Source organism: Delphinapterus leucas, chromosome 2, assembly GCF_059928025.1.
Source record: "Delphinapterus leucas isolate spDelLeu-1000000601 "Yukka" chromosome 2, BTC_Dleu_Yukka2, whole genome shotgun sequence".
Classification (NCBI taxonomy): Eukaryota; Metazoa; Chordata; class Mammalia; order Artiodactyla; family Monodontidae; genus Delphinapterus; species Delphinapterus leucas.
In genome coordinates this window covers 66,473,496-66,499,500 of record NC_143130.1, presented here as the reverse complement: position 1 = coordinate 66,499,500, position 26,005 = coordinate 66,473,496, and the positions used below count along the sequence as shown (strand labels likewise).

The 26,005-nt window shown below is 39.8% G+C and overlaps 1 protein-coding gene across 2 annotated transcripts in view; it reads left to right on the top strand.

Annotated features, from left to right (window-relative positions):
• Nucleotides 1-26,005, top strand: part of SENP8 (SUMO peptidase family member, NEDD8 specific) — a 54,429-nt gene that overhangs the window by 14,227 nt on the left and 14,197 nt on the right. The window contains exon 2 of one of the 2 annotated variants that reach the window (XM_022579936.3): nucleotides 2,789-3,922. The exons of the other annotated variant lie outside the window; for it this stretch is intronic. Within the exon in view, the coding sequence (XP_022435644.1) occupies nucleotides 2,825-3,463 (639 nt within the window). The 5' untranslated portion in view covers nucleotides 2,789-2,824 and the 3' untranslated portion in view covers nucleotides 3,464-3,922. Of the gene's footprint in view, nucleotides 1-2,788; nucleotides 3,923-26,005 lie in introns of those variants that run through there. 2 annotated transcript variants of the gene reach the window in all.

Genomic DNA, 26,005 nt, shown 5'->3' with positions numbered 1-26,005 from the left:
CAACAGTGAGAGGCCCGCGTACCGCAAAAAAAAAAAAAAAAAGAATTGTTGAGGTTAAGCTATTGCAATCATGCTGTATGGAATAGAATTAAGTCCTGATTGACCCAATGTCTGTATGTTGGATGTTTTCAAAATCAAAGAAACAAAACACAAAAATTGTTTTCTGAAGAAAATCTTGGCCCTGCCTGTAGACACTCCCTCCAAGGTGAGATGCCTGTCTGTTCAGGCACTCTTCTTGTGGGCTTCTACCCCTAGTTGGGTTTGCTGTTAAGGTGTGGGTCTGATTTCAGCGGTCAGCATAGAGAGCAGGTCTCCAGGTATTTGCCAGGCAGTACAGTCTGGCCCTTACCACTCCTCATAGTCATTGAAGGCATGAGGGGGAGAGTCAGGGAGTCTTGCTCGATGCACATGCAGTCATTCCCTTTTCATACTCATATATTCTTAAATCCAGTCACAGCAGCAGCCAGCTGAGCACCTAGCCTCCCAAAGCTGCTTTTACTAGATTGCTGTTTGCTCATTTGCCATCAGGCTGGATATTAAGGATCATTGTAAGAAACAGTCCTCTGAAACTGTTTCATCTTTTATAAGGATATTATGGGACATTCATTATAATACACCATGTCTTTTATGAAAATTCCTTGAGAGAAATCTGTCTGACCTTAATGCAAAGAATGCTTTTACCTCTCCAGAGCAATTGCTTTGTTTTTACCTTATAGACATTGTGAATGTTTAACTTAACACTCTCTGGTTAGCTGCCAAAAGGCAAGAGCCAAATTTGTGGCCCACCCATAACAAGTGTACTCTATGCCTCGTTAACTTCATTCCTGGCTCCAGTTTATGTCTGTGCTGAAGTTATTCTTCTTAAGAAAATCTTAATTCATGCCATCTTATTTTATACAGATTGATATACACACTCATCAACAGCCTTGTATTACTTCTGAAATAGCTCATATTATGATACACTGTATGCACAAAAAACCCGTCTTTGGTGCTTCCTAGCTACCTCATTACTTGAGGTGTTTTCTTCAGGGGTATATTTATTTTTCTGTATGGGTTTTTGTAGGGTTTTGATTACATGAAAATGGTTGTGTCCAAAATTTTATTGTTTTAATAGTGTAACCAAGTGGTAAAATAACTGGTCTAATGGCCAGAATTGATTAAATTGATGTCACTATTCTAGCCCAGTCTTTCATAGCAGTGTTATTGTCTTACAATATGCTTTGCTTTGTACTCACAATCTGCATGTGACAGTTTATTGCTTTATGATTTTTAGAAATATTGCTATGCTGCCAAGTGAGTGCATAGCAGTGACCTCTGTTAGGTTCAAATATTATATTACCACACTTATCACATTTCTTGTCTCTGTTAGCACCTTACCTCAGGTGATCATGAGCATATTAATCTTACTATATGACTTGTCTTGCTCCCACTCTAAGTTAGTCATGCCTTTGTTTGAACAAGGTAATATGAATGGATATTTGTTTCCAAGCCTCATTTCCTTTGATTAGTTTGGAGCTCTATCCAGATTGTCCAATCATCTTACTAATATCATCCAATTAATAACATAAATACTATTTGTACAACATTTTATACTTTTTTAATACCTTCGAGTAAAATTATTTGGCCTTTTCTACAACTTTCTGGGGCCTTTTTACAGATGACCAAAAACAAGGACAAAATCAAAATCAATTAAATGACTTAATCAGGATGATACTAGCAAATCAGTGGTAGAACTAGGGCTAGACCCAGGTCTCATGATTCCTGTGCCACGCTACCTTTCAGTGCCCGAAGAATTTCTGTAGTCTCTGTCTTACCCCTTGAGGTTAAAGATGGGAAAGACTGTCACTCATGTTCATAACTGGGCAGAATCAGGAATGAATTTCATTTGTATTACTCATGATTTTCTGTTCTTGAAATTACAGTTCCTTTTAACTACTCTAATCACTGTCACTTTCCATTATGGAATGAGGAAGCAATATTTTATCTTATCTCTTGAAAATTAATTTTGAAATGGAAGCTATTTCCCTTAGTAATTAGTAACATTTAAATGGGACTCTGAAAATTCATCTTTTTTTTAATTAATTAATTTATTTATTCTTGGCTGAGTTGGGTCTTCGTTGCTGCACGCAGGCTTTCTTAGTTTTGGCAAGCAGGGGCCAGTCTTCGTTGCGGTGTGCGGGCCTCTCATTGCGGCGGCCTCTCGTTGCGGAGCACGGGCTCTAGGCACGCAGGCTTCAGCAGTCGTGGCTCACAGGCTTTAGAGCGCAGGCTCAGCAGTTGTGGCACACGGGCCCAGTTGCTTCACGGCGTGTGGGACCTTCCTGGACCGGGGCTCGAACCCATGTCCCCTGCATTGGCAGGCAGATTCTTAACCACTGCACCACCAGGAAAGCCCTGAGAATTCATCTTTAATATAAAAACAATTTGCCATTCTTATCATGCATATTCATTAAAGGGCCAAATATATGGTTAATGCTATAGAGTTTGGTAAAACATTAATTATAATTTTAACCAATCTCTGCATTTAAAGAGGAGATTTTAAATCCATGCTTACTATTTCAGATGCAGAATTTCCAAAGTTTTCATTCTAACTAATTGTTAACATAAAGCACATAAGCTAGAGGGTTTTTTTGAGTGTTTACTCTTAGCCAGACATTGTTGCTAAACACTTTACAGTTATATTTAATCCTTACCCAAAACCTTGTAAGAGTAGTTGATATTTATGATCCCCATTTTACAGCCAAGTATCATATTCAACAGTAAATATTGTCTTCTGCCTCTCCTTCAGCTTCTGGAATTTCTGAGCAGCCCTGATCAGTACAAGATGGACCCAGTAGTCTTGAGTTACATGGACAGTCTACTGCGGCAATCAGATGTCTCACTATTGGATCCTCCAAGCTGGCTCAATGACCATATTATTGGGTTTGCCTTTGAGTACTTTGCCAACAGTCAGTTTCATGACTGTTCTGACCATGTCTGCTTCATCAGCCCTGAAGTCACCCAGTTCATCAAGTGCACTGGCAACCCAGCAGAGATCGCCATGTTCCTTGAACCCTTGGACCTCCCTCACAAGAGAGTTGTATTTTTAGCCATCAATGATAATTCCAACCAGGCAGCTGGGGGAACCCATTGGAGTTTGTTGGTTTATCTCCAAGATAAAAATAGCTTTTTTCATTATGATTCTCATAGTAGGAGCAACTCAGTCCATGCAAAGCAGGTAGCAGAGAAACTAGAGGCTTTCTTAGGCAGAAAAGGAGACAAATTGGCCTTTGTGGAAGAGAAAGCCCCTGCTCAACAAAACAGCTATGACTGTGGGATGTACGTGATATGTAACACTGAGGCCTTGTGTCAGAACTACTTCAGGCAACAGCCAGAATCACTATTGCAGCTACTCACTCCTACGTACATCACAAAGAAGAGAGGAGAATGGAAAGATCTCATTGCCACACTTGCTAAAAATTAGCTGTTGAAATATATTTGTGACTTTTGAAGTCTCCTCGCCTCTCCCCATGTATTTGGATGGCTCAGTGCCTGAGGGAAGATGCCTGGTAGAGGAAAGGTTAAAATTCTTACTTTTTCCTGAGAGAATGTTATCCTCTGTATTATCCTAATGGAAAGTTTCACTTTAACCCTAACTTGAGAGCAATATGTTCTGTGGAACTGTCTTGAAAATATGCACCAAAACCTTAAAACCAAGCTATCTTAACACTTATTAATTCCCTTTTGGTCTCCCTTATCCACATTGGCTTATTCCAAATGAAAAGCAGTGATCAGTAAAACAAATTAAGACTATGTGAAGTCTAGAATGCAAGAAGAAAATTATAGCAGAACCAAAAACTTATTGCACAGCCCACATATTTTTTTGTCAAAAGGGATTTGACATAACATGACCTATAACTAAATAAACAATTTAAAAGCCGTATGCCAACTCACTGTGCTATTCTGTTGATTTTTAGTTAGTGCCTAGCGACATGTAAAAGGATTGTTTTATTTTTTTTGAATTTTATTTTTTTATACAGCAGGTTCTTATTAATCATCAATTTTATACACATCAGTGTATACATTTCAATCCCAATCGCCCAATTCATCACACCAGCCCCACCCCACCCCCCCGCCGCTTTCCCCCCTTGGTGTCCATACATTTGTTCTCTACATCTGTGTCTCAGTTTCCGACGTGCAAACCGGTTCATCTGTACCATTTTTATAGGTTCCACATATATGCGTTAATATACGATATTTGTTTTTCTCTTTCTGACTTACTTCACTGTGTATGTCAGTCTCTAGGTCCATCCGCATCTCAACAAATGACCCAATTTCGTTCCTTTTTATGGCTGAGTAATATTCCATTGTATATATGTAACACATCTTCTTTATCCATTCGTCTGTCGATGGACATTTAGGTTGCTTCCATGACCTGGCTATTGTAAATAGTGTTGCAGTGAACATTGGGGTGCACGTGCCTTTTTGAATTATGGTTTTCTCTGGGTATATGCCCAGTAGTGGGATTGCTGGATCATATGGTAATTCTATTTTTAGCTTTTTCAGGAACCTCCATACTGTTCTCTATAGTGGCTGTATCAATTTACATTTCCACCAACAGTGCAAGAGGGTTCCCTTTCCTCCACACCCTGTCCAGCATTTGTTGTTTGTAGATTTTCTGATGATGCCCATTCTAACTGGTGTGAAGTGATACCTCATTGTAGTTTTGATTTGCATTTCTCTAATAATTAGTGATGCTGAGCAGCTTTTCATGTGCTTCTTGGCCATCTTTATGTCTTCTTTGGAGAAATGTCTAGGCCTTCTGCCCATTTTTGGATTGGGTTGTTTGTTTTTTTAATATTGAGCTGCATGAGCTGTTTATGTAGTTTGGAGATTAATCCTTTGTCCATTGATTCATTTGCAAATATTTTCTCCCATTCTGAGGGTTGTCTTTTCGTCTTATTTATGGTTTCCTTTCCTGTGCAAAAGCTTTGAAGTTTCATTAGGTCCCATTTCTTTATTTTTGTTTTTGTTTCCATTACTCTAGGAGGTGGATCAAAAAAGATCTTGCTGTGATTTATGTCAAAGAGTGTTCTTCCTATGTTTTCCTCTAAGAGTTTTATAGTGTCTGGTCTTACATTTAGATCTCTAATCCATTTTGAGTTTATTTTTGTGTATGGTGTTAGGGAGTGCTCTAATTTCATCTTATACATGTAGCTGTCCAGCTTTCCCAGCACCACTGATTGAAGAGACTATCTCCTCTCCATCGTGTATCCTTGCCTCCTTTGTCATACATTAGTTGACCATAGGTGTGTGCGTTTATCTCTGAGCTTTCTATCTTGTTTATTGATCTATATTTCTGTTTTTGTGCCAGTACCATATTGTCTTGATTACTGTAACTTTGTAGTATAGTCTGAACTCAGGGAGTCTGATTCCTCCAGCTCCGCTTCTTTTCCTCAAGCCTGCTTTGGCTATTCGGGGTCTTCTGTGTCTCCATACAAATTTTAAGACTTTCTGTTCTAGTTCTGTAAAAAAATGCCATTGGTAATTTGATAGGGATTGCATTGAATCTGTAGATTGCTTTGGGTATTATAGTCATTTTCACAGTGTTGATCCTTCCAATCCAAGAACATGCTATATCTCTCTATCTGTTGGTATCATCTTTAATTTCTTTCATCAGTGTCTTATAGTTTTCTGCATATAGGTCTTTTGTCTCCCTAGGTAGGTTTATTCCTAGGTATTTTATTCTTTTTGTTACAGTGGTAAATGGGAGTGTTTCCTTAATTTCTCTTTCAGACTTTTCCTCATTAGTATATCGGAATGCAGGAGGTTTCTATGCATTAATTTTGTATCCTGCAACTTTACCAAATTCATTGATTAGCTGTAGTAGTTTTCTGGTGGCATCTTTATGATTCTGTATGTGTAGTATCATATCACCTGCAAACAGTGACAGTTTTACTTCTTCTTTTCCAGTTTGTATTTTATTTCTTTTTCTTCTCTAGTTGCCATGGCTAGGACTGCCAAAACTGTGTTGAATAATAGTGATGAGAGTGGACATCCTTGTCTTGTTCCTGATCTTAGAGGAAATGCTTTCAGTTTTTCACCATTGAGAATGATGTTTGCTGTGGGTTTGTCGTATATGGCCTTTATTATGTTGAGGTAGGCTCCCTCTATGCCCACTTTCTGGAGAGTTTTTATCATAAATCGGTGTTGAATTTTGTTGAAAGCTTTTTCTGCATCTACTGAGATGATCATATGGTTTTTATTCTTCAATTTGTTAATATGGTGTATCACATTGATTGATTTGTATATATTGAAGAATCCTTGCACCCCTGGGATGAATCCCACTTGATCATGGTGTATGATCCTTTTAATGTGTTGTTGGATTCTGTTTGCTAGTATTTTGTTGAGGATTTTTGCATCTATATTCATCAGTGATATTGGTCTGTAATTTTCTTTTTTTGTAGTATCTTTGTCTGGTTTTGGTATCAGGGTGATGGTGGCCTCATAGAGTGAGTGTGGGGAGTGTTCCTTCCTCTGCAACTTTTTGGAAGACTTTGAGAAGGATGGGTGTTAGCTCTTCTCTAAATGTTAGATAGAATTCACATGTGAAGCCATCTGGTCCTGGACTTTTCTTTGTTGGAAGATTTTTAATCACAGTTTCAATTTCATTACTTGTGATTGGTCTGTTCATATTTTCTATTTCTTCCTAGTTCAGTCTTAGAAGGTTATACCTTTCTAAGAATTTGTCCATTTCTTCCAGGTTGTCCATTTCTTCCAGGTTGTCCATTTTATTGGCATAGAGTGGCTTGTAGTAGTCTCTTAGGATGCTTTGTATTTCTGTGGTGTCTGTTGTAACTTCTCCTTTTTCATTTCTAATTTTATTGATTTGAGTCCTCTCCCTCTTTTTCTTGATGAGTCTGGCTAATGGTTTATCAATTTTGTTTATCTTCTCGAAGAACCAGCTTTTAGTTTTATTGATCTTTGCTATTGTTTTCTTTGTTTCTATTTCATTTCTTTCTGCTCTGATCTTTATGATTTCTTTCCTTCTGCTAACTTTGGGTTTTGTTTGTTCTTCTTTCCGTTAGGTGTAAGATTAGATTCTTTATTTGAGATTTTTCTTGTTTCTTCAGGTACGCTTGTATAGCTATAAATTTCCCTCTTAGAACTGCTTTTGCTGCATCCCATAGGTTTTGGATTGCCGTGTTTTCATTGTCATTTGTCTCTAGGTATTTTTTGATTTCCTCTTTGATTTCTTCAGTGATGTCTCAGTTATTTAGTAACGTATTGCTCAGCTTCCATGAGTTTGTGTTTTTTACGGTTTTTTTCCCTGTAATTCATTTCTAATCTCATAGCATTGTGGTCAGAAAAGATGCTTGATATGATTTCAGTTTTCTTAAATTTACTGAGGATTGATTTGTGATTTGTGACCCAAGATGTGATCTATCCTGGAGAATGTTCCATGTGCACTTGAGAAGAAAGTGTAATCTGCCGTTTTTGGATGGAATGTCCTATAAATATCAATTAAATCTATCTGCTCTATTGTGTCATTTAAAGCTTCTGTTTCCTTATTTATTTTCACTTTGGATGATCTGTCCATTGGTGTAAGTGAGGTGTTAAAGTCCCCCACTATTATTGTGTTACTGTCGATTTCCTCTTTTAGAGATGTTAGCAGTTGCCTTATGTATTGAGCTGCTCTTATGTTGGGTGCATATATATTTATAATTGTTATATCTTCTTCTTGGATTGATTCCTTGATCATTATGAAGTGTCTTTCCTTGTCTCTTGTAACATTCTTTATTTTAAAGTCTTATTTGATATGAGTATTGCTACTCCAGCTTTCTTTTGATTTCCATTTGCATGGAATATCTTTTTCCATCCCCTCACTTTCAGTCTGTATGTGTCCCTAGGTCTGAAGTGGGTCTCTTGTAGACAGCATATATATGGGTCTTGTTTTTGTATCCATTCAGCAAGCCTGTGTCATTTGGTTGGAGCATTTAATCCATTCATGCTTAAGGTAATTATCGATATTTATGTTCCTGTGACCATTTTCTTAATTGTTTTGGGTTTGTTTTTGTAGGTCCTTTTCTTCTCTTGTGTTTCCCACTTAGAGAAGTTCCTTTAGCATTTGTTGTAGAGCTTGTTTGGTGGTGCTGAATTCTCTTAGCTTTTGCTTGTCTGTAAAGCTTTTAATTTCTCCATCGAATCTGAATGAGATCCTTGCTGGGTAGAGTAATCTTGGTTGTAAGTTCTCCCCTTTCATCACTAAGTATATCATGCCACTCCCTTCTGGTTTGTAGAGTTTCTGCTGAGAAATCAGCTCTTAACCTTATGGGAGTTACCTTGTATGTTACATGTCATTTTTCCCTCGCTGCTTTCAGTAATTTTTCTTTGTCTTTAATTTTTGCCAATTCGATTACTGTGTGTCTCGGCGTGTTTCTCCTTGGGTTTATCCTAAATGGGACTCTCTGCGCTTCCTAGACATGGGTGGCTATTTCCTTTCCCATGTTAGGGAATTTTTCGACTATAATCTCTTTAAATATTTTCTCATGTCCTTTCTCTCTCTCTTCTCCTTCTGGGACCCCTATAATGCGAATGTTGTTGCGTTTAATGTTGTGCCAGAGGTCTCTTAGGCTGTCTTCATTTCTTTTCATTCTTTTTTCTTTATTCTGTTCCGCGGCAGTGAATTCCACCATTCTGTCTTCCAGGTCACTTACCCGTTCTTCTGCCTCAGTTATTCTGCTATTGATTCCTTCTAGTGTAGTTTTCATTTCAGTTATTGTTCATCTCTCTCTGTTTGTTCTTTGGTTCTTCTAGGTCTTTGTTAAACATTTCTTTCATCTTCTCAATCTTTGCCTCCATTCTTTTTCCGAGGTCCTGGATCATCTTCACTATCATTATTCTGAATTCTTTTTCTGGAAGGTTGCCTATCTCCACTTCATTTAGTTGTTTTTCTGGGGTTTTATCTTGTTCCTTCATCTGGTAAATAGCCCTCTGCCTTTTCATCTTGTCTATCTTTCTTTGAATGTCAGTTGACATATTTGAAGAGATCAACTGGCTAGAAGCAGATCAAGACCTAACCTAATTCAACATCTAAATATTAAGAGAATCGGTTACTCAGTTCTGTGAGATCTCTTCCATTCACCATGCAAAGACTTTCCCAGCTATAACTTTTGCCAATACTTGATAAAATGGTGTCAGTCCATTTTCCCCCATCTGATTCCCGGAGTGCTTTAAGAAAGGGGGAATATTAAATAACTTCATCAAAATAAATGTCTTGGTGGACATCTTTGTTTGCTCAGTGAGTGGGCTGCCTTGCTACTCTGGACTCATAACAAGCTTTCCTTCACCTCGTCTATTAGCCATGCACACACTCTTTCCTTATATCCAAAGTTCTGTGGTTTTAAAACTTATAGCTGATAACTTCCCAAGATTACCTGGTTTTTCAGATAAATATTTCTGCTTTCTGATAGTCATTTTTCCTCTCCTCTCTATCCTTAATCTGACAATTGCTTTCAGTTAGTCATGGTGATTTGAGGACTATTGTATCTGAAACGTACAGACTGAAAGTTGGTTTATTTTTGAGATATAAAGGAGAAAAAGTGACCTTTCTCAGCCCTTTCACTTAATTCAAAATGCAGACAATGTAACTTTTAAAATGCGGAGCTAAGAGTAAAAAAGAAAAGCTATCCTTCCTAAATCATGGATATGTTTTTTCAGAGTTATTTCAGATAATTAATAATTTAAATGATATGTTAGATGCACATATTCTATTTCTAATGAGATTTAGATTGCAACGTGTATGGGACTTGAAAGCCAAAGATTAGCTTCAGCCATGAAACTTACTTCAGCTACCTCCCCAGCCTAACCCTGCCCCCAGCCCGCATGGCCCAAAATAACCTCACCACTCAGTGACCACAGAGGCAGTAACCCAGTTCCTTTTAGTCGGGAAGGGAAAACCCAGTAAGTGTAAATAAGTACAGGTCACATAGCAGGCCTCAGTGAACACAAGTTGAAACTAAAAGTCAAAGAGAAAGCTACCAAAAAAGTTTCCATTTCAAGTCAGTATATTTGGGATAAAAAAGGATACCTAATGGAAGCTGGGAGCAGGAAAAAACGATTAGGAACTGGCAATCAGCCATTGAGGTGAAATAGGGAGGAAGGGACAGCAAAAGGACACAGGTTGCTGAGGCCAGGAGTGTAGATATGATACGAAAGCAATATTGTTTAAATAACTGTTGACTTAGGCATCTAGTCTAGACTGCGAAAGGGTCAAATTCTCTCTGGGAAAAGTTGTTGGCTTTCTGATAATGAATAGTACAAAGTATTTCTGTTTAAATGTCAGACTGTCTCCCTCTTAAGATAGTACATATGGGAGCAATCTTTCCTGACTCCCTAAGATTCGTGCCAGAAATAAATTATTTTTTGAACTATACTAGTAAAGTCTAAAAAAAAGAAAAAGACTAAATCTAAGGTCTCCTTTTCCAGATACATAGCATGATTGGATTGTACTACAGGTTAGTCTACTTCTGTAAAACTTTTGAGTATGCCATTTGTAAGTGTTCGCATTGTAAATGACAGGAGAACTTGAGTCTACTTGTAATACTTCACTAGATACTATAAAAGCCTGTAAGTTATACACCTGCTTGACCATATACCATTGATATTACATGATACACAATAGGGAAAAGATCTTTTGCTGGTACTGTGCTCCCTTATTTTAGAGTCAAAAGGATCTAGTGTGCAGAATTCAATTTAAAAATATTCAGTGGGTAAGCAGTTTATTCAAAAGTGGATTGAGCAGTTATTACACTGAACCCCTGCTTTCAAATATCCTGTTGTATTGATCCATAAGTAACTCACACTTGTCCAATGTGTGTCTCATATGGAATTGAAAGGTCACCATATATAAACCCAGCTTCAGATGGTGGTCAAAAGTATCATTGAGTTTTCTATTTAACACTGTCCCGATCAAAATATTTCTGCCCTTTGGCTAGATAGCTGTTGAAGTTCCTAAGCACTAGTCCTAATTGGATCAGAATAATTTAAAAACAAGTGGATTATAGTTCTGATATGTCTTATTATTTTTATCTATAGTTTTTACTCTATCCATATTGACTATATGTTATAATAATAGGTATTCCATTGAAATGGCAAACTCATATGGTTATTTACTGATACTGAAATTTTTTTCTTCCATCACTTAGAAAAAGGGAAAATAGTTACAGAAATTTACATGCTATGGTGTGGGAAAGAGCATGAATGTTGCAAATCCAAGCACTATCAGTTATACACTTATAGTCTTGGGCAAGTTTCAGATTCAGTAGCCTCATCTGCAAAACGAAGTTGTAGTCTGTTTAAGCAGGTACAATGAGGATTCAGTATGGTGTGTAAAGCATATAGTACACACAAAAATAAACCTATTTCTCTGTCCTACTACCAGTCCATTTTAAGACTAGCAGCAAGTTTGAAAACTTAGTTTTATAGTGCACCCATTCAGCTGTGTGAAAAATGGCCTGATAAATACTGTTATGTCAAAAGAGAAAACTTACTCAAGGGTGGTAAATGACAACTAATCTTTGTATCACTCTATAACGTGCAAAGTACTTTATATACGTTATTATACATAATTATAATCTCATTTAATTGTCAAGTTTTTTCCAGGTATTATTTTTGTATTGAATTATGGTTGATTTACAGTGTTTCAGGTGTATAGCAAAGTGATTCAGTTATACATGTATATATTCTTTTTCAGATTTTTTTCCATTTTCTATTATCAGTTATTACAAGATATTAAGTATAGTTCCCTGTGCTATACAGTAGGTCCTTGTTGTTTACCAATTTTATATATCGTAGTGTGTATCTGTTAATCCCAGATTCCTAATTTATCCCTCACCCCCACTTTCCCCTTTGGTAACCATAAGTTTGTTTTCTGTCTTGTGAGTCTTTTTCTGTTTTGTAAATTAGTTCATTGTGTCATGTTTTGAAATTCTGCATATAAGTGATATGTGATATTTGTCTTTGACTTCACTTAATATGATAATCTCTAGGCTCATCTATGTTGCTTCCATATATATATGAATATACCATATCTTCTTTATCCATTCATCTGTCGATGGACATTTAGGTTGCTCCCATGTCTTGGCTGTTGTAAATAATGCTGCTGTGAAAATTGGGGTGCATGTATCTTTTCAAATTAGAGTCTCCTCCCTATGTATGCCCAGGATTGGGATTGCTGTACCATATGGTAACTCTATTTTTAGTTTTATAAGGAACTCCACACTGTTCTCCATAGTGGCTGCACCAGTTTCCATTCCCACCAACAACGTAGGAGGGTTCCCTTTTCTCCACACCCTTTGTTGACTTTTTAATGATGGCCATTCTGACCGGTGACCAGTGAGGTGTAACCTCATTGTAGTTTTGATTTGCATTTCTCTAATAATTAGCGATGATAAGCATCTTTTCATGTGCCTGTTAGCCATCTGTATGTCTTCTTTGGGGAAATGTCTCTTTAGGTCTTTTGCCCATTTTTTGATTGGATTGTTTGTTTTGTTGTTGTTTTGACATTGAGCTGTATGGCTGTATGAGCTGTTTGTATATTTTGGAAATTAATCTCTTGTCAGTTGCATTATTTGCAAATATTTTCTCCCATTCTGTAGGTTGTCTTTTTGTTTTGTTTATGGTTTCCTTTGCTGTGCAAAAGCTTGTAAGTTTAATTAGGTCCCATTTGTTTATTTTTGCTTTTGTTTCCACTCTAGGAGACAGTTCCAGAAAAATACTGTTGTGATTTAGGCCTGTGTTTCCCTTTAGGAGGTTTATAGTATCCAGTCTTATGTTTAGGTCTTTAATCCATTTTGAGTTTCTTTTTTTATGGTGTTAGAGAATGTTCTAATTTAATTCTTTTATATGTAGCTGTCCAGTTTTCCCAGCACCACTTATTGAAGAGACTGTCTTTTCTACATTGTATATTCTTGCCTCCTTTGTTGTACATTAACTGATCATAAGTTCATGGGTTTATTTCTGGGCTTTCTGTCCTGTTCCATTGATCTATGTGTGTGTTTTTGTGCCAGTGCCATACTGTTTCGATTACTGTAGCTTTGTTGTATAGTCTAAAGTCAAGAAGCCTGATTCCTCCAGCTCCATTCTTAAGATTGTTTTAGCTATTCAGGGTCTTCTGTGTTTCTGTACAAGTTTAAAATTTTTTTGTTCTAGTTCTTTGAAAAATGCCATTGGTAATTTGGTAGGGATTGCATTGAATCTGTAGATTGCCTTAGATAATATGGTCTTTTTAATATTGATTCTTCCAATCCAAGAACATGGTATATCTTTCCACCTGTTTGTGTCATCTTCAATTCTTTCATCAGCATCTTATAGTTTTCAGAGTACAGGGTTTTTTTTGCCTCCTTAGATAGGTTTATTCCTAGGTATTTTATTCTTTTTGATGCGATGGTAAATGGGGTTGTTGCCTTAATTTCTCTTTCTGATATTTCATTGTTAGTGAATAGGAACTGTATATTAATTTTGTATCCTGCAACTTTACTGAATTCATTGATGAACCCTAATAGTTTTCTGGTGGCACCTTTAGGATTTTCTACGTATAGTATCATATGATCTGCAAACAGTGACAGTTTTACTTCTTTTCCAGTTTGGATTCCTTTTATTTCTTTTTCTTCTCTGATTGTTGTGGCTAGGACTTCCAAAACCATGTTGAATAAAAGTGGCAAGAGTGAGCATCCTTGTCTAATTCCTGACCTTAGCAGGAACGCTTTCAGCTTTTCACCATTGAGCATGATGTTAGCTGTGGGTTTGTCATATGTGACCTTTATTATGTTCAGGTAGGTTCCCTCTATGCCTACTTTCTGGAGAGTTTTTTTCATAACTGAGTGTTGAATTTTATCAAAAGCTTTTTCTGCATCTGTTGAGATGATCATATGGTTTTTATTCTTCAGTTTGTTAATGTGGTGTATCACATTGATTGAATTGCAGATACTGAAAAATCCTTGCATCCCTGGGATGAATCCCACTTGATCATGGTGTATGATCCTTTTAATGTATTGTTGGAGTTGGTTTGCTAGTATTTTGTTGAGAATTTTTGCATCTATGTTCATCAGTGATATTGGCCTGTAATTGTCTTTTTTGTGTGATATCTTTGTCTGGTTTTGGTCGCAAGGTGATGATGGTGGCCTCATAGAATGAGTTCAGAAGTGTTTCTTCCTCTGCAATTTTTGAAATAGTTTCAGAAGGATAGGTGTTAACTCTTCTCTAAATGTTTAGTAGAATTCACCCGTGAAGCCATCTGGTCCTGGACATTTGTTTGTTGGGATTTTTAAATTACTGATTCAGTTTCAGTACTGCTAATTGGTCTGTTCATATTTTCTATTTCCTCCTAGTTTGGTCTTGTGAGATTGTACCTTTCTAAGAATTTGGCTATTTCTTCTAGGTTGTACATTTTATTGGTATATAATTGTTCATAGTAGTCTCTTATCATCCTTTGTACTTCTGTGATGTCGGTTGTAACTTCTTTTTCATTTCTGATTTTATTGATTTGTGCCCTCTCCCTTTTTTTCTTGATGAGTCTGGCTAAATGTTCATCAATTTTGTTTATCTTTTCAAAGAACCAGCTTTTCGTCTCATTTTTTTTTCTTTGCCTCTATTTCATTTATTTCTGCTCTGATATTTGTGATTTATTGCCTTCTACTGACTTTGGGTTTTGTTTGTTCTTCTTTCTCTAGTTGCTTTAGGTGTAAGATTAGGTTCTTTATTTGAGATTTTTCTCATTTCCTGAGATAAGCATGTATTGCTATAAACTTCCCTCTTAGAACTGCTTTTGCTGAGTCCCATAGGTTTTGGATCATCGTATTTTTGTTTTCATTTGTCTCTAGGTTTTTTTGGGGTATTTTTTTGCAGTATGCGGGCCTCTCACTGTTGTGGCCTCTCCCGTTGCAGAGCACAGGCTCTGGATGCACAGGCTCAGCGGCCATGGCTCACGGGCCCAGCCGCTCCGCAGCATGTGGGATCTTCCCAGACCGGGGCACAAACCCGTGTCCCCTGCATCGGCAGGTGGACTCTCAACCACTGCGCCACAAGGGAAGCCCTGTCTTTAGGTATTTTTTGATTTCTTCTTTGATTTCTTCAGTGATCCATTGATTGTTTAGTAGCATATTGTTTAGCCTCTGACATGTTTGTGTCTTTTGCAGTTTTTTTTTTCTTGTAGCTGATTTCTAGTCTCATAGTGTTGTGGTTGAGGGGGAAAAAAAGATGCTTCATACGATTTCGATTTTGTGAAATTTACCAAGGTTTGTTTTGTGGCCTAGCATGTGACCTATCCTGGAGAATGTTCCGTGTGTACATGAAAAGAATGTGCATTTTGCTGCTTTCGGATATAATGATCTATAAATATCATCTGGCCTAATGTGTTATTTAAGGTCTGTGTTTCTTTATTGATTTTCTGTCTGGATGATCTGTCCATTGATATAAGTGGGGTGTTAAAAAGCCCCCTACTGGGCTTCCCTGGTGCTGCAGTGGTTGAGAGTCCACCTGCCGATGCAGGGGACACGGGTTTGTGCCCCAGTCTGGGAAGATCCCACATGCCGCAGAGCAGCTGGGCCCGTGACCCATGGCCCCTGAGCCTGCGCGTCCGGAGCCTGTGCTCCACAACGGGAGAGGCCACAAAAATGAGAGGCCCACGTACAGCAATAAAAAAAAAAAAAAAAAAGCCCCCTACTATTCTGTTACTGTTGATTTCTCCTTTTGTTTCTGTTAATATTTGCCTTATATATTGAGATGTTCCTGTGTTGGGTGCATGTGTGTGTGTGTGTATGTATATATATATACATATATATATATATTTACAATTGTTATATCTTCTTCTTCGATTGATCCCTTGATCATTATGTAGTATCCTTCTTTGTCTCTTGTAACAGTCTTTATTTTAAAGTCTATTTTGGGACTTCCCAGGTGGTGCAGTGGTTGAGAGTCTGCCTGCCGATGCAGGGGACACAGGTTTGTGCCCTGGTCCGGGGAGATCCCACGTGCCGCGGAGCGGCTGGGCCCGTGGGCCATGGCCGCTGAGCCTGCGGTCCAGAGCCTGTGCTCCGCAACGGGAGAGGCTGCGGCAGTGAGAGGCCCACGTACCGCAAATAAATAAATAAATAAATAAATAAATAAATATAAAGTCTATTTTGGCTGATATAAGCATTGCTACTCTGGCTTTCTTTTGATTTCCATTTGTGTGGAATACCTTTTTCCTTCTCCTCACTTTCAGTCTGTATGTGTCTCTAGATCTGTGAGTCTTTTGTAGGCAGCATATATACGGGTCTTTTTTTATATCCATTCAGCCAGTCTGTCTTTTGGTTGGAGCATTTAGTCTGTTTATATTTAAGATAATTATCTTTTTTTTTTTCTGCTACGTTGGGTCTTTTGTTGCTGCACGTAGGCTTTCTCTAGTTGTGGTGAGCAGAGGCTACTTTTTGTTGCAGTGCCTGGGTTTCTCATTGCGGTGGCTTCTCTTGTTGTGGAGCACGGGCTCTAGGTGCATGGGCTTCAGTAGTTGTGGCACACGGGTTCAGTAGTTGTGGCTCGTGGGCTCTAGAGCGCAGGCTCAGTAGTTGTTGGGCTTTGTTGCTCCACGGCATGTGGGATCTTCTCAGACCAGGGCTCGAACCATGTCCCCTGCATTGGCAGGTGGATTCTTTTCTTTTTTTTTTTCTTTTGCAGTACGTGGGCCTCTCACTGTTGTGGCCTCTCACATTGCGGAGCACAGGCTCCAGACGCGCAGGCTCAGCGGCCATGGCTCACGGACCCAGCCGCTCCGCGGCACGTGGGATCTCCCCGGACCAGGGCACGAACCCATGTCCCCTGCATCGGCAGGCGGACTCTCAACCACTGCGCCACCAGGGAAGCCTGGCAGGTGGATTCTTAACCACTGCACCGCCAGGGAAGTCCTCGATATGTATGTTCTTAATGCCATTTTATTAATTGTTTTGAATTTGTTTTTGTAGGTCTTTCCCCCCCCCTTTCTTCTTTTGTTCTCTATTTTGTGACTTGATGGCTATCTTTAGTGTTATATTTGGATTCCTTTTTCTTTTTCGGGGTGTATATCTAGTATAGATTTTTGGTTTGCCATTACCATAAGGTTTTTGTATAGCCATGTATTATATACATGATTGTTTTAAATTGCTGATCTCTTAATTTCAAGTGCATTTAAAATACCCTGCATTTGTATTCACCCCTCACGATTACTGGTTTTGATATCATATTTTACATCTAATTGTTTTGTGTATCCCTTAAATGCTTATTGTGGATACAGATGATTTTACTACTTTTGTCTTTTAACCTCCATACTGCCTTTGTGTGTGGATGATTTCCTACCTTTACTATATGTTTGCCTTTACCAGTGAGCTTTTTCATTCCATAATTTTCTTGTTCCTAAACATAGCCTTTTATTTTTCACCTAGGTAAGTTCCTTTAACATGTGTTGTAAAGCTGGTTTGGTGGTGCTGAATTCTTTTAGCTTTTGCTTGTCTGTAAAGCTTTTGATTTCTCCATCAAATCTGAATGAGAGCCTTGCTGGGTAGAGTAATTTTGGTTGTAGGTTTTTTCCTTTCATCACTTTAAGTATATCGTGCCACTCCCTTCTTGCCTGCAGAATTTTTGCTGAAAAATCAGCTTATAGCCTTACAGGAGTTACCTCGTATGTTGCTTGTTGCTTTTCCCTTGCTGCTTTTGTATTCTCTTTTTATCTTTAATTTTTGTAATGTTGATTAAAATGTGTCTTGGTTGTTCTCTTTGGGTTAATCCTGTGTGGGCCTCTGTGCTTCCTGGACTTAGGTGACTGTTTCCTTTCCCAGGTTAGGGAGGTTCTCCTTCTGGGACCCCTATAATGCAAATATTAGTGTGCCTGATGTTGTCCCAGAGGTCTCTTAAACTGTCCTCATTTATTTTCATTCTTTTATCTTTTTTCTGTTTAACTGCAGTGATTTCCACCCTTCTGTCTTCCAGCTCACTAATCTGTTCTTCTGAATCCTTTAGTCTACTATTGATTCCTTCTAGTGTATTTTTCATTCCAGTTATTGTATTGTTCATCTCTGTTTGATTGTTCTTTATATTTTCTAACTCTTTGTTAAAAACTTCTAACTTCTTGCTCTGTGCATCCATTCTCCTCCCGAGTTCTTTGATCATCTTTAATATCATTACTCTGAACTCTTTCTCAGGTAGATTGCCTATCTCCACTTCACTCAGTAGTTGTTCTGCAGTTTTATCTTGTTCCTTCACCTGGAACATATTTTTCTGCCACCTAATTTTGTCTCAGTTGCTGTTTGTATTTTATGTATGTCATAGGTTACCTACGTTTCTCAACCTTGGAGACATGACCCTCTGTAGGAGGCAGCCCGTGCATCCCCGCAGTGCATTCCTCTCTCATCACCCAGGCTATATGCTCTAGAGGTTCCCCCTAAGAGGGCTGCATGGGTCCTTCTGTGTAGCGGGCTGACTGTACGGGCTGTCTGGTAGGCTTGGTTAGCCTCTAGTCTGGTTGGTTAACGGGCCCTACTTTGCGCGGATTCTGCTGCATGTTGTTTAGCAGGGCCTGGTCCTGAGGTCGCTGGTTACGGAATCCTAGGGAGCCCCAGGGCTAGCGCTGTCTCGCTGGTAGGTAGAGTCAGGGTCCTGAAGACTCTGGGGCTGTTGCCCACCTACTGGCAGGTGAAACCAGATCCTGGGGTTGGTGCTGGGCTTCTGGCAGGCAGAGCTGGTTCCTGAAGTCTGGCTGCAGGGCTCAGGGATCCCAGATCTCATTTCAGATCGTTGGTGGGAGAGGGCCAGTTCCTGACACAGTTGGGTATGGGGTCTGGAGTGTCCTGAAGGTTGCGTTGCCCTGCTAGTGGGCAAAGGCAGGGCCCAGCCGGTCCCAGGGTAGGGTCTGGCCTGTGTTTCAGGATCATAATTTTCTTGCTTCTGATGTCTGCTCCCCGGTGGGTGAAACTGGTCTAGAGGCTTGTGCAAGCTTTCCTGGTGGGAGGTGCTGGTGCCTGTCCACTGGTTTGTGGAGCTGGGTCTTGGCCCTCTGGTGGGCTAGGCCATGTCTAGGGGAGTGTCTAGAGGTGGCTGTGATCTCTTTAGTCTTTAGGCCACCTGTCTGCCAATGGGTGGGGCTGTGTCCCCACCCAGTTAGTTGTTTGGCCTGAGTCATCCTAGTACTAGAGCCTACAGGCTATTGAGTGGGGCCAGGGCTTGGCACTAATGAGCCAATATGGCAGCTGCCGGGAGTGTTCTTGAGGTTGAATGTTCCCCAATACGTCTGCCACCAGTGTCTGTGTCCCCAGGGTGAGCCACAGCCACCCTCCCACCTCTCCAGGAGACTCTAAGACCAACAGGTAGGTCTGGCCCAGGCTCCTATCAAATTACTGCTTTTGCCTTGGGTCCCAGTATGCATGAGATTTTGCATGCCCCCTTTAAGAGTGAAGTCTCTGTTTCCCCTAGTCCTGTGGGGCTCCTGTAATTAAGCCCCACTGGCCTTCAAAGCCAAATGCTCTGGGGGCTCATCTTCCTGGTGCCAGACTCCCAGGCTGAGCAGCCTGATGTGGAGCTCAGAATTCTCACTCCTGTAGGAGAACCTCTGCAGTATAATTATTCTCCAATTTGTGGGTCTTCTACCCAGGGGGTATGGAATTTAATTATATCACGAGTCCACACCTCCTCCCCTACTCATTGTGGCTCCTTCTTTATGTCTTTAGTTGTAGAAAATCTTTTCTGGTAGGTTCCAGTATTTTTTCATCGATGGTTGTTCTGTAGATAGTTGTGATTTTGTTGTGCTTGTGAGAGGAGGTAAGCTCAGGGTCTTTCTACTCCATCATCTTGGTTGTTTTCCTTATTATTCTGATTTTATAGATAAGAAACAAACTTAGTGGAGCTCAGTCACATGATTTCAAGTGACAGGGCCATGACTCAAGTGCAGGGCCTCCATCTCCTCTTCTCACAGTCTTTCCACTTGTACCTTTCTCCCTCTTCCAGAAGATGATAGCAAAAACTCCTTGCTTGAATATTTTAAATGTAATCTTGCCTCACTTTATAAATGTCCTAAATTCAGCAAGTATATTACGGAAACCAATAGTGAGAAACTGTCATCTCAATTAACTGCTAGGTAACAAAATGTATATAATAACTGGCTTTGTTTTATATATTAGATCATATTTGGATCAGCTCCTGACATCAATGTACTGACCTAAAGCATTTTAAAAGCCCTACATTGTACTTCCTTTCAGATTTCATGTATATGAAAGATGGGAAGTAGAACAAGAGCAGCAGCGTGGGGAAAACTCATACAAAAGAAAGGACTTAAAGGAATTGAGTCAAATAAATGGTCCTAAGCAAAGGTGGTACCCTGTACAAAACTGGGGAAATTGGTCACTAAGTTCCAAAATGAAGCAAGTGAAACTCCACCAAGGAAAAAATCAAGTGCCAGATGCATTTAAATTAAGTTTTCTTGTGTAAGGAAAACATACGCGTCAGAGTGTCAAAGGAGGAGGTAGCCAACTAGAGTGTTAGTACTAGGGGAGAGTTACCATTACTCAGGAAAAAATTAATCTCGGATCCTGCACTTTGGGATAAAAGCCAGAAGAAGAATTACTGCCTGGCTCTTTTCCCTCCATGTACCAAAACAGAGCAACCTGTATTTAGAAGAAAACCTGTCCCCCATGACGCAGGCTAGGACAAGTTTCTCTGCCCTTGGCCATGCTTCCCTTGCCAGCTCACACTCTAGCTCTCCACAGCTACTGCCTCAGTCTTCGTTCCACAAACCTGTGAAGCCCTCACCTCCTCCCACACTCTCCAACTTCAGAGAGAAAATAGGAACTGTCATGAACTTCAACTTTCCTGACACCAAATCTACAAGTCTAACTATATCTGTACCCACCTTTGAGCCGTCCTCACGTCTATTGCATTGACCCTCATAGCTATGGCTAATGCCTTCACCTGTGCACAGGGATTTTTGTGCAGACAGTTCCTTCACACACAGCAGCAGCAGCAGGACCCTCTCTCTACTGGCTGTTTTCCATCAGCATTTAGATGTACATATGTATTAAATCTCCCCATCTTTAAAAATAAATAAAAGCATGACCTCATGTCTCTCTCTAGATATTGACCTTTTGCTTTCTTCCTCTTTACAGCCAGATCTAAAGTGTCAGTTTCTCACCTCCTGCCCACTTCTCAACCCACGGTAATCTAGACTCTGTGCCCACCACTCTACAAAAAATTCTCAACAAGAGCACTAATGGTTCTCATTTTACTAGCCCTCTTAGCAACATTAAACCCTCCTTTTCAAACAACTCTTCCTTTAATTGATGTGATACCTAGTTTTTCTAGTACTTCCTTGACCACTCTTTCTTATTTGCCAGTTTCTTGTCTATTTGCTGTAGATTCTCAGGTTTTTGTTCCCAAATCCCTTTTCTCATTCTGTACACACTTCCTAGGCTCTCCCATCCTTTCCCCAGGCCAGTGATAGATTTGGGCACATCAGACCTATACTTCTCTCCTGACCTCTACCAAACTTCTGCCTGAATATCCATTTACCAGCCTACATCTTCCCTTGGATATTTCACAGGCAACTCAAATCCAACAAATCCCAAAGCTCAACTCATCTTTCCCCATCAAATCTGCTCTATCAGTATTTTCTACCTCAGGAAATGGCACCACTGCCCCACCCAATTCTAGCCAGAAATCTAGGAGTCATCCTTTACTTGTCTCTCTCTCTCACACACTTCACATTTCCCAATCTCCTAGTCGTGTTGATTCTACATCTTGAATATCCTTAACTCCATGGATTTCTCTCACCAATGCCACCACTGTCATCCGGGCAACCATCATCTCTCATCTGGACTGCCACAATATCTTGTAAAGTAGTCCTCCAGTATTCACACATATTGTCCATCCCCCAGTCGGTTTCATATCCTGCCAATATCTTTAATAAAGCTCTGCACAATCTGGCCTCTTCCTGCTTCTCCTGCCTCTCTATGAGCTAGATCCCTCTTGCCCTATTTTATTGTTCCCCAACTCTGCAGACCTTCTTTTAGTTCCTCCAGCAGAGCACATTCTTTTCTCCCCTTAAAGCCTTCCTACTTGCTGTTCCCTCCCCCTCTAACTCTCCAGCACTCTTCATCAGGGAAATTCCTATGGAATCTCTTCCTCAGGGAAATCTTCCCTGATGCCCCAGACTAATTTGCTTTCCTTGTTAAACAATACCCTAGAATCATGAACCCTTTCAGTGTGCCCAAATCACCTATAATTTTTGGTGGTGTAAAATTATAGGTGATTTATAGTGGCAAGATTTTCCAGTCTTGCCACTGAACTAGAAGCCCTGGAGGCCAGGGACGATGTCTCATCACCACTGAATCCACGCTGCTTGGTATAGTGCCTGGCACATAGACACTGGTTATTATTCGCTGAATAACTAAATACAAATATAGAAGCAATTTATCAAAAACAAAGCCCATCTTTCCATGGTATTAAAGCAGAAATCAAAATGCCCTGTTAATCAGCATAGCTTTTCATGCTTGCATAATACCAAGCTATTGCTGGGGGAGGGTTTGACAAACTTCAGCAACCTGACAGAAAACAAGGAACTCGCTAAACATGGAACTCTAACCATGGACATCTCTTCAACTTATCTGCTGATTTTTTAGAGATTTTCACATTTTACATAGTTATAATCCATGCATAAGCACTATTTTAATTCTGCTTTTTTACAATTTCCTCCCTTAATCATTGTCTACTTGTTATGTTTAATGGTAACCTGGGGTTACAACAGGTTAATAGGTCATAACTTTCTGAGTCGTTTCCTCCCCAAAGTTAGGTGTTTTTTTTTTTTGGTTAGTTCCGATGTTGTTATGAATGGCATTGCTGCAAACACTCTTCATAAACAACTTTTTCATTCCAAATTATCTCCATGAGGAATACAAAAGTGGAGTTGAGACATCAAAGCATATGAGCGATTTATTTCCCTTCATATAGATATCCAGAGAGTTCTCAAAAGAGAATCAATGTGCAAGTGCCATTAATAATGTACAATAAAAACCTATGTTTAGGGCTTCCCTGGTGGCGCAGTGGTTGAGAGTCCACCTGCCGATGCAGGGGACACGGGTTCGTGCCCCGGTCCGGGAAGATCCTACATGCCGCGGAGCGGCTGGGCCCGTGAGCCATGGCCACTGAGCCTGCGTGTCCGGAGCCTGTGCTCCGCAATGGGAGAGGCCACAACAGTGAGAGGCCCGCGTACCGCAAAAAAAAAAAAAAAAAAAAAATCTATGTTTAATTCTGTGTAGCCATACCAACACTGGGTTTTATACTTATTTAAGTTTAAATTTTCTTGAAGTTTAATAGATAATAACTAACATTTATTGAGCTCTTTCTGTGTGTCAGGGACTTCTAAGGATTTGATGTAAATTTCCAACTTAATAAAACCATAAAGCTCTAGGGTAGATGCTACTATTGTCCCCCTTTTAGAGATGAGAAGACTAAAGCTTAGAGTTGCCCAAGTGAATTAATGAGGTTTAAATGTAGATGTGCTGATTCCAGAACCTCTACTCTTAACCACTGTGATACACTGCTGTATGGTTTATTAGTGGTAATGCTTTTTTTTCTGTTTTATTTACCCAAAAGGAAAAACTACTATTAAAAACAAAAACTGAATGTAGCTTTTCTGACTTCAGGAGTGTCGCATAATTTATTGCTAGAGAGCTTGTTGTTTTGTTGAAGTAAATATCTTGATGGACCTTTTTGGTTGAGAAAGGTCAACTCTCTGGGTTTAGCCTAAGTGGGCCAGGAGGATACAAAGAGAGATCAGTTACTCCAAATAATAAGATGAAAGAAATCTGAATTTTCATTGGATGCCCTAGAAAAAGAGAATGAGGCCTAGGAAAGAAAGTAGAGGGAGGTTGGTAAAAAGAACTGAGATGGGATACATGCCAGAAACACGGCAGGAGGCAGGGGCCTACTGGAGGACATGGCTGGTGAGAAGTGGCTGTCCTGAGAGAATGGCTGTCACATTGCTATAAGCAGTCATGTGTGCACTGAATTTGAAGTTGTTTTCCGCTTTGTGCCATAGCCTTCCATTAACTCTAAATCTTTCATGCAATTTGGATACATCTGATTATCTTGGTGGTGGATCATTTGGAGGAATGAAGGATGAGGAGTGGCACATCATGGGCAAGAAGGCAATAGCTAAAGGAACAGGAGACAGTACAAGCAGACTGCATCGTGGTCTAACCCAGGAGACACAGAAGCAACCTTGGAAACTCTTGCAGAAATTGAGTCTCAGGACTGACCATAGTGGTTGGAAATGGGACTCGGGCCATTTTTGTACTGAAAGAATAACCCTAAACACTAAATTGTTTGGAGTTGTCCAGGTTAGAAACTTCTGGGTTATATTCAAGTGGAAAAGAAATTTTGTTGAGCCACAGTAAAAGAAATTTGGTTTATTAGCAGCATTTGTCAGTCTCCTCCTTGCCGTATGGTAATTACCTTCCAGAACACCAGACTCTTCTGGGTTTCCTTGTGCTTTATCAGGCACTCATCAGTTTCCTTTGCTAGTTCCTCCTTTTCTTCCTGATCTCTTGATCACAGTGTGCCACAGGGCTCAGTCATCCATACTTTCCTCTATCAACGGACACTCAGTCCTTGGTGATCTCATCCAGCCTCTTGCTACTACATACCGTCCATATGTTGACAGTTCCCAGATTTGTATTTCCTAGACTTCTCTCCTGAACTCCAGACACATATATCTATTGCCCACTTGACATCCCCACTTATATGTCTAAAACTCATCTCAGACTTTACATGTTCAATGGTACATTTCTGGTCTTCCTCCCAAAAAATACACCACTCATGGCTTTCTTCATCTCAGTTGATGGCAGCTCTGTCCATCCTCTCAAGCCATAAAACATGAGTCATCCTTTATGACTCTTTTTCTGTTATCCTCCATCTCTAATTTGACAGGAAATTCTGTTGTTTTTACCATCAGAATATATCCAGAATCTGCCCATTTCCACCATCTCTGCTTCTACCACCTGAGTCAGAGCCTCTGTCATCTCTCAACACAATCACCCCAAAGTCTCCTAACTGACCTCCCTGCTTCCACCTTTCCCTGCCTCACAGCCAACAAAGATCCTTTTAAAGCCTATGTAATTAAAGCGTATTATTCACTCCTTTGTCTCTCGTTTCATTCAGAGTAAAAGCCAAAGTTCTTACGGTGGTCTTATCTGATCTTCACTGATTCCTGCTTTAGACAAAGATACATCTTGGTAAATCATAGTTCTTCATTGCAGGCCAGGCTGTATCCATCCACTCTACCAACTGCCAAAAACAAAATGTTAAAAAGGTGAATGCAAGCCTAGCAAAATTACAGATCAGTAGCTTTTCTGCCTGTGGACAGATTGGACATTCCTTATTCAAAGCAGTGGTTGAGTAAGATGTGACTTGGGGGTGAGCAGGTAGAGAGAGAAATCCTGATATCAGCCACTTTCTTGCTAATGAGCACATTATCTGTAGTTTTGGTGTATCCTCTAGAGGTTTCTAATATGCAGAATGATCTACTTCTGAGCCTCTTTAGGCCATTAAGTTTAGGCCATTAAGTTCTTTGGCATTGATGACGAATTTCCTGTGGCAAGGAAATCATTTTTACTTTTGTCAGCTATTCTAAAAGTCAGTAGATTGATGCAGTTGGTTCTGAAAATACCTGCCAACATTCTGAGGTCCAAGCCCTTACCTCCTGCCTTCTAGACTAATGATTCTCAATCATGGGCCACTGTGTCCCCCAGGGGACATTTGGCAATGTCTGGAGATGTTTTTGGTTGTCACAGGGTGACAGGTGGGAGGTGCTACTGGCATCAGGTGGGCCAAGGATGTGGCCGAGCACCCACCAATGCACAGGACAAACCCCCCATAACAAAGGATTACGCAGCCCAAAATGGCAGTAGTGCTGAGGTTGAGAAACCGCCATCTAGACTATTCTGGCGGACTTTTAATCTACCTTGTGCCC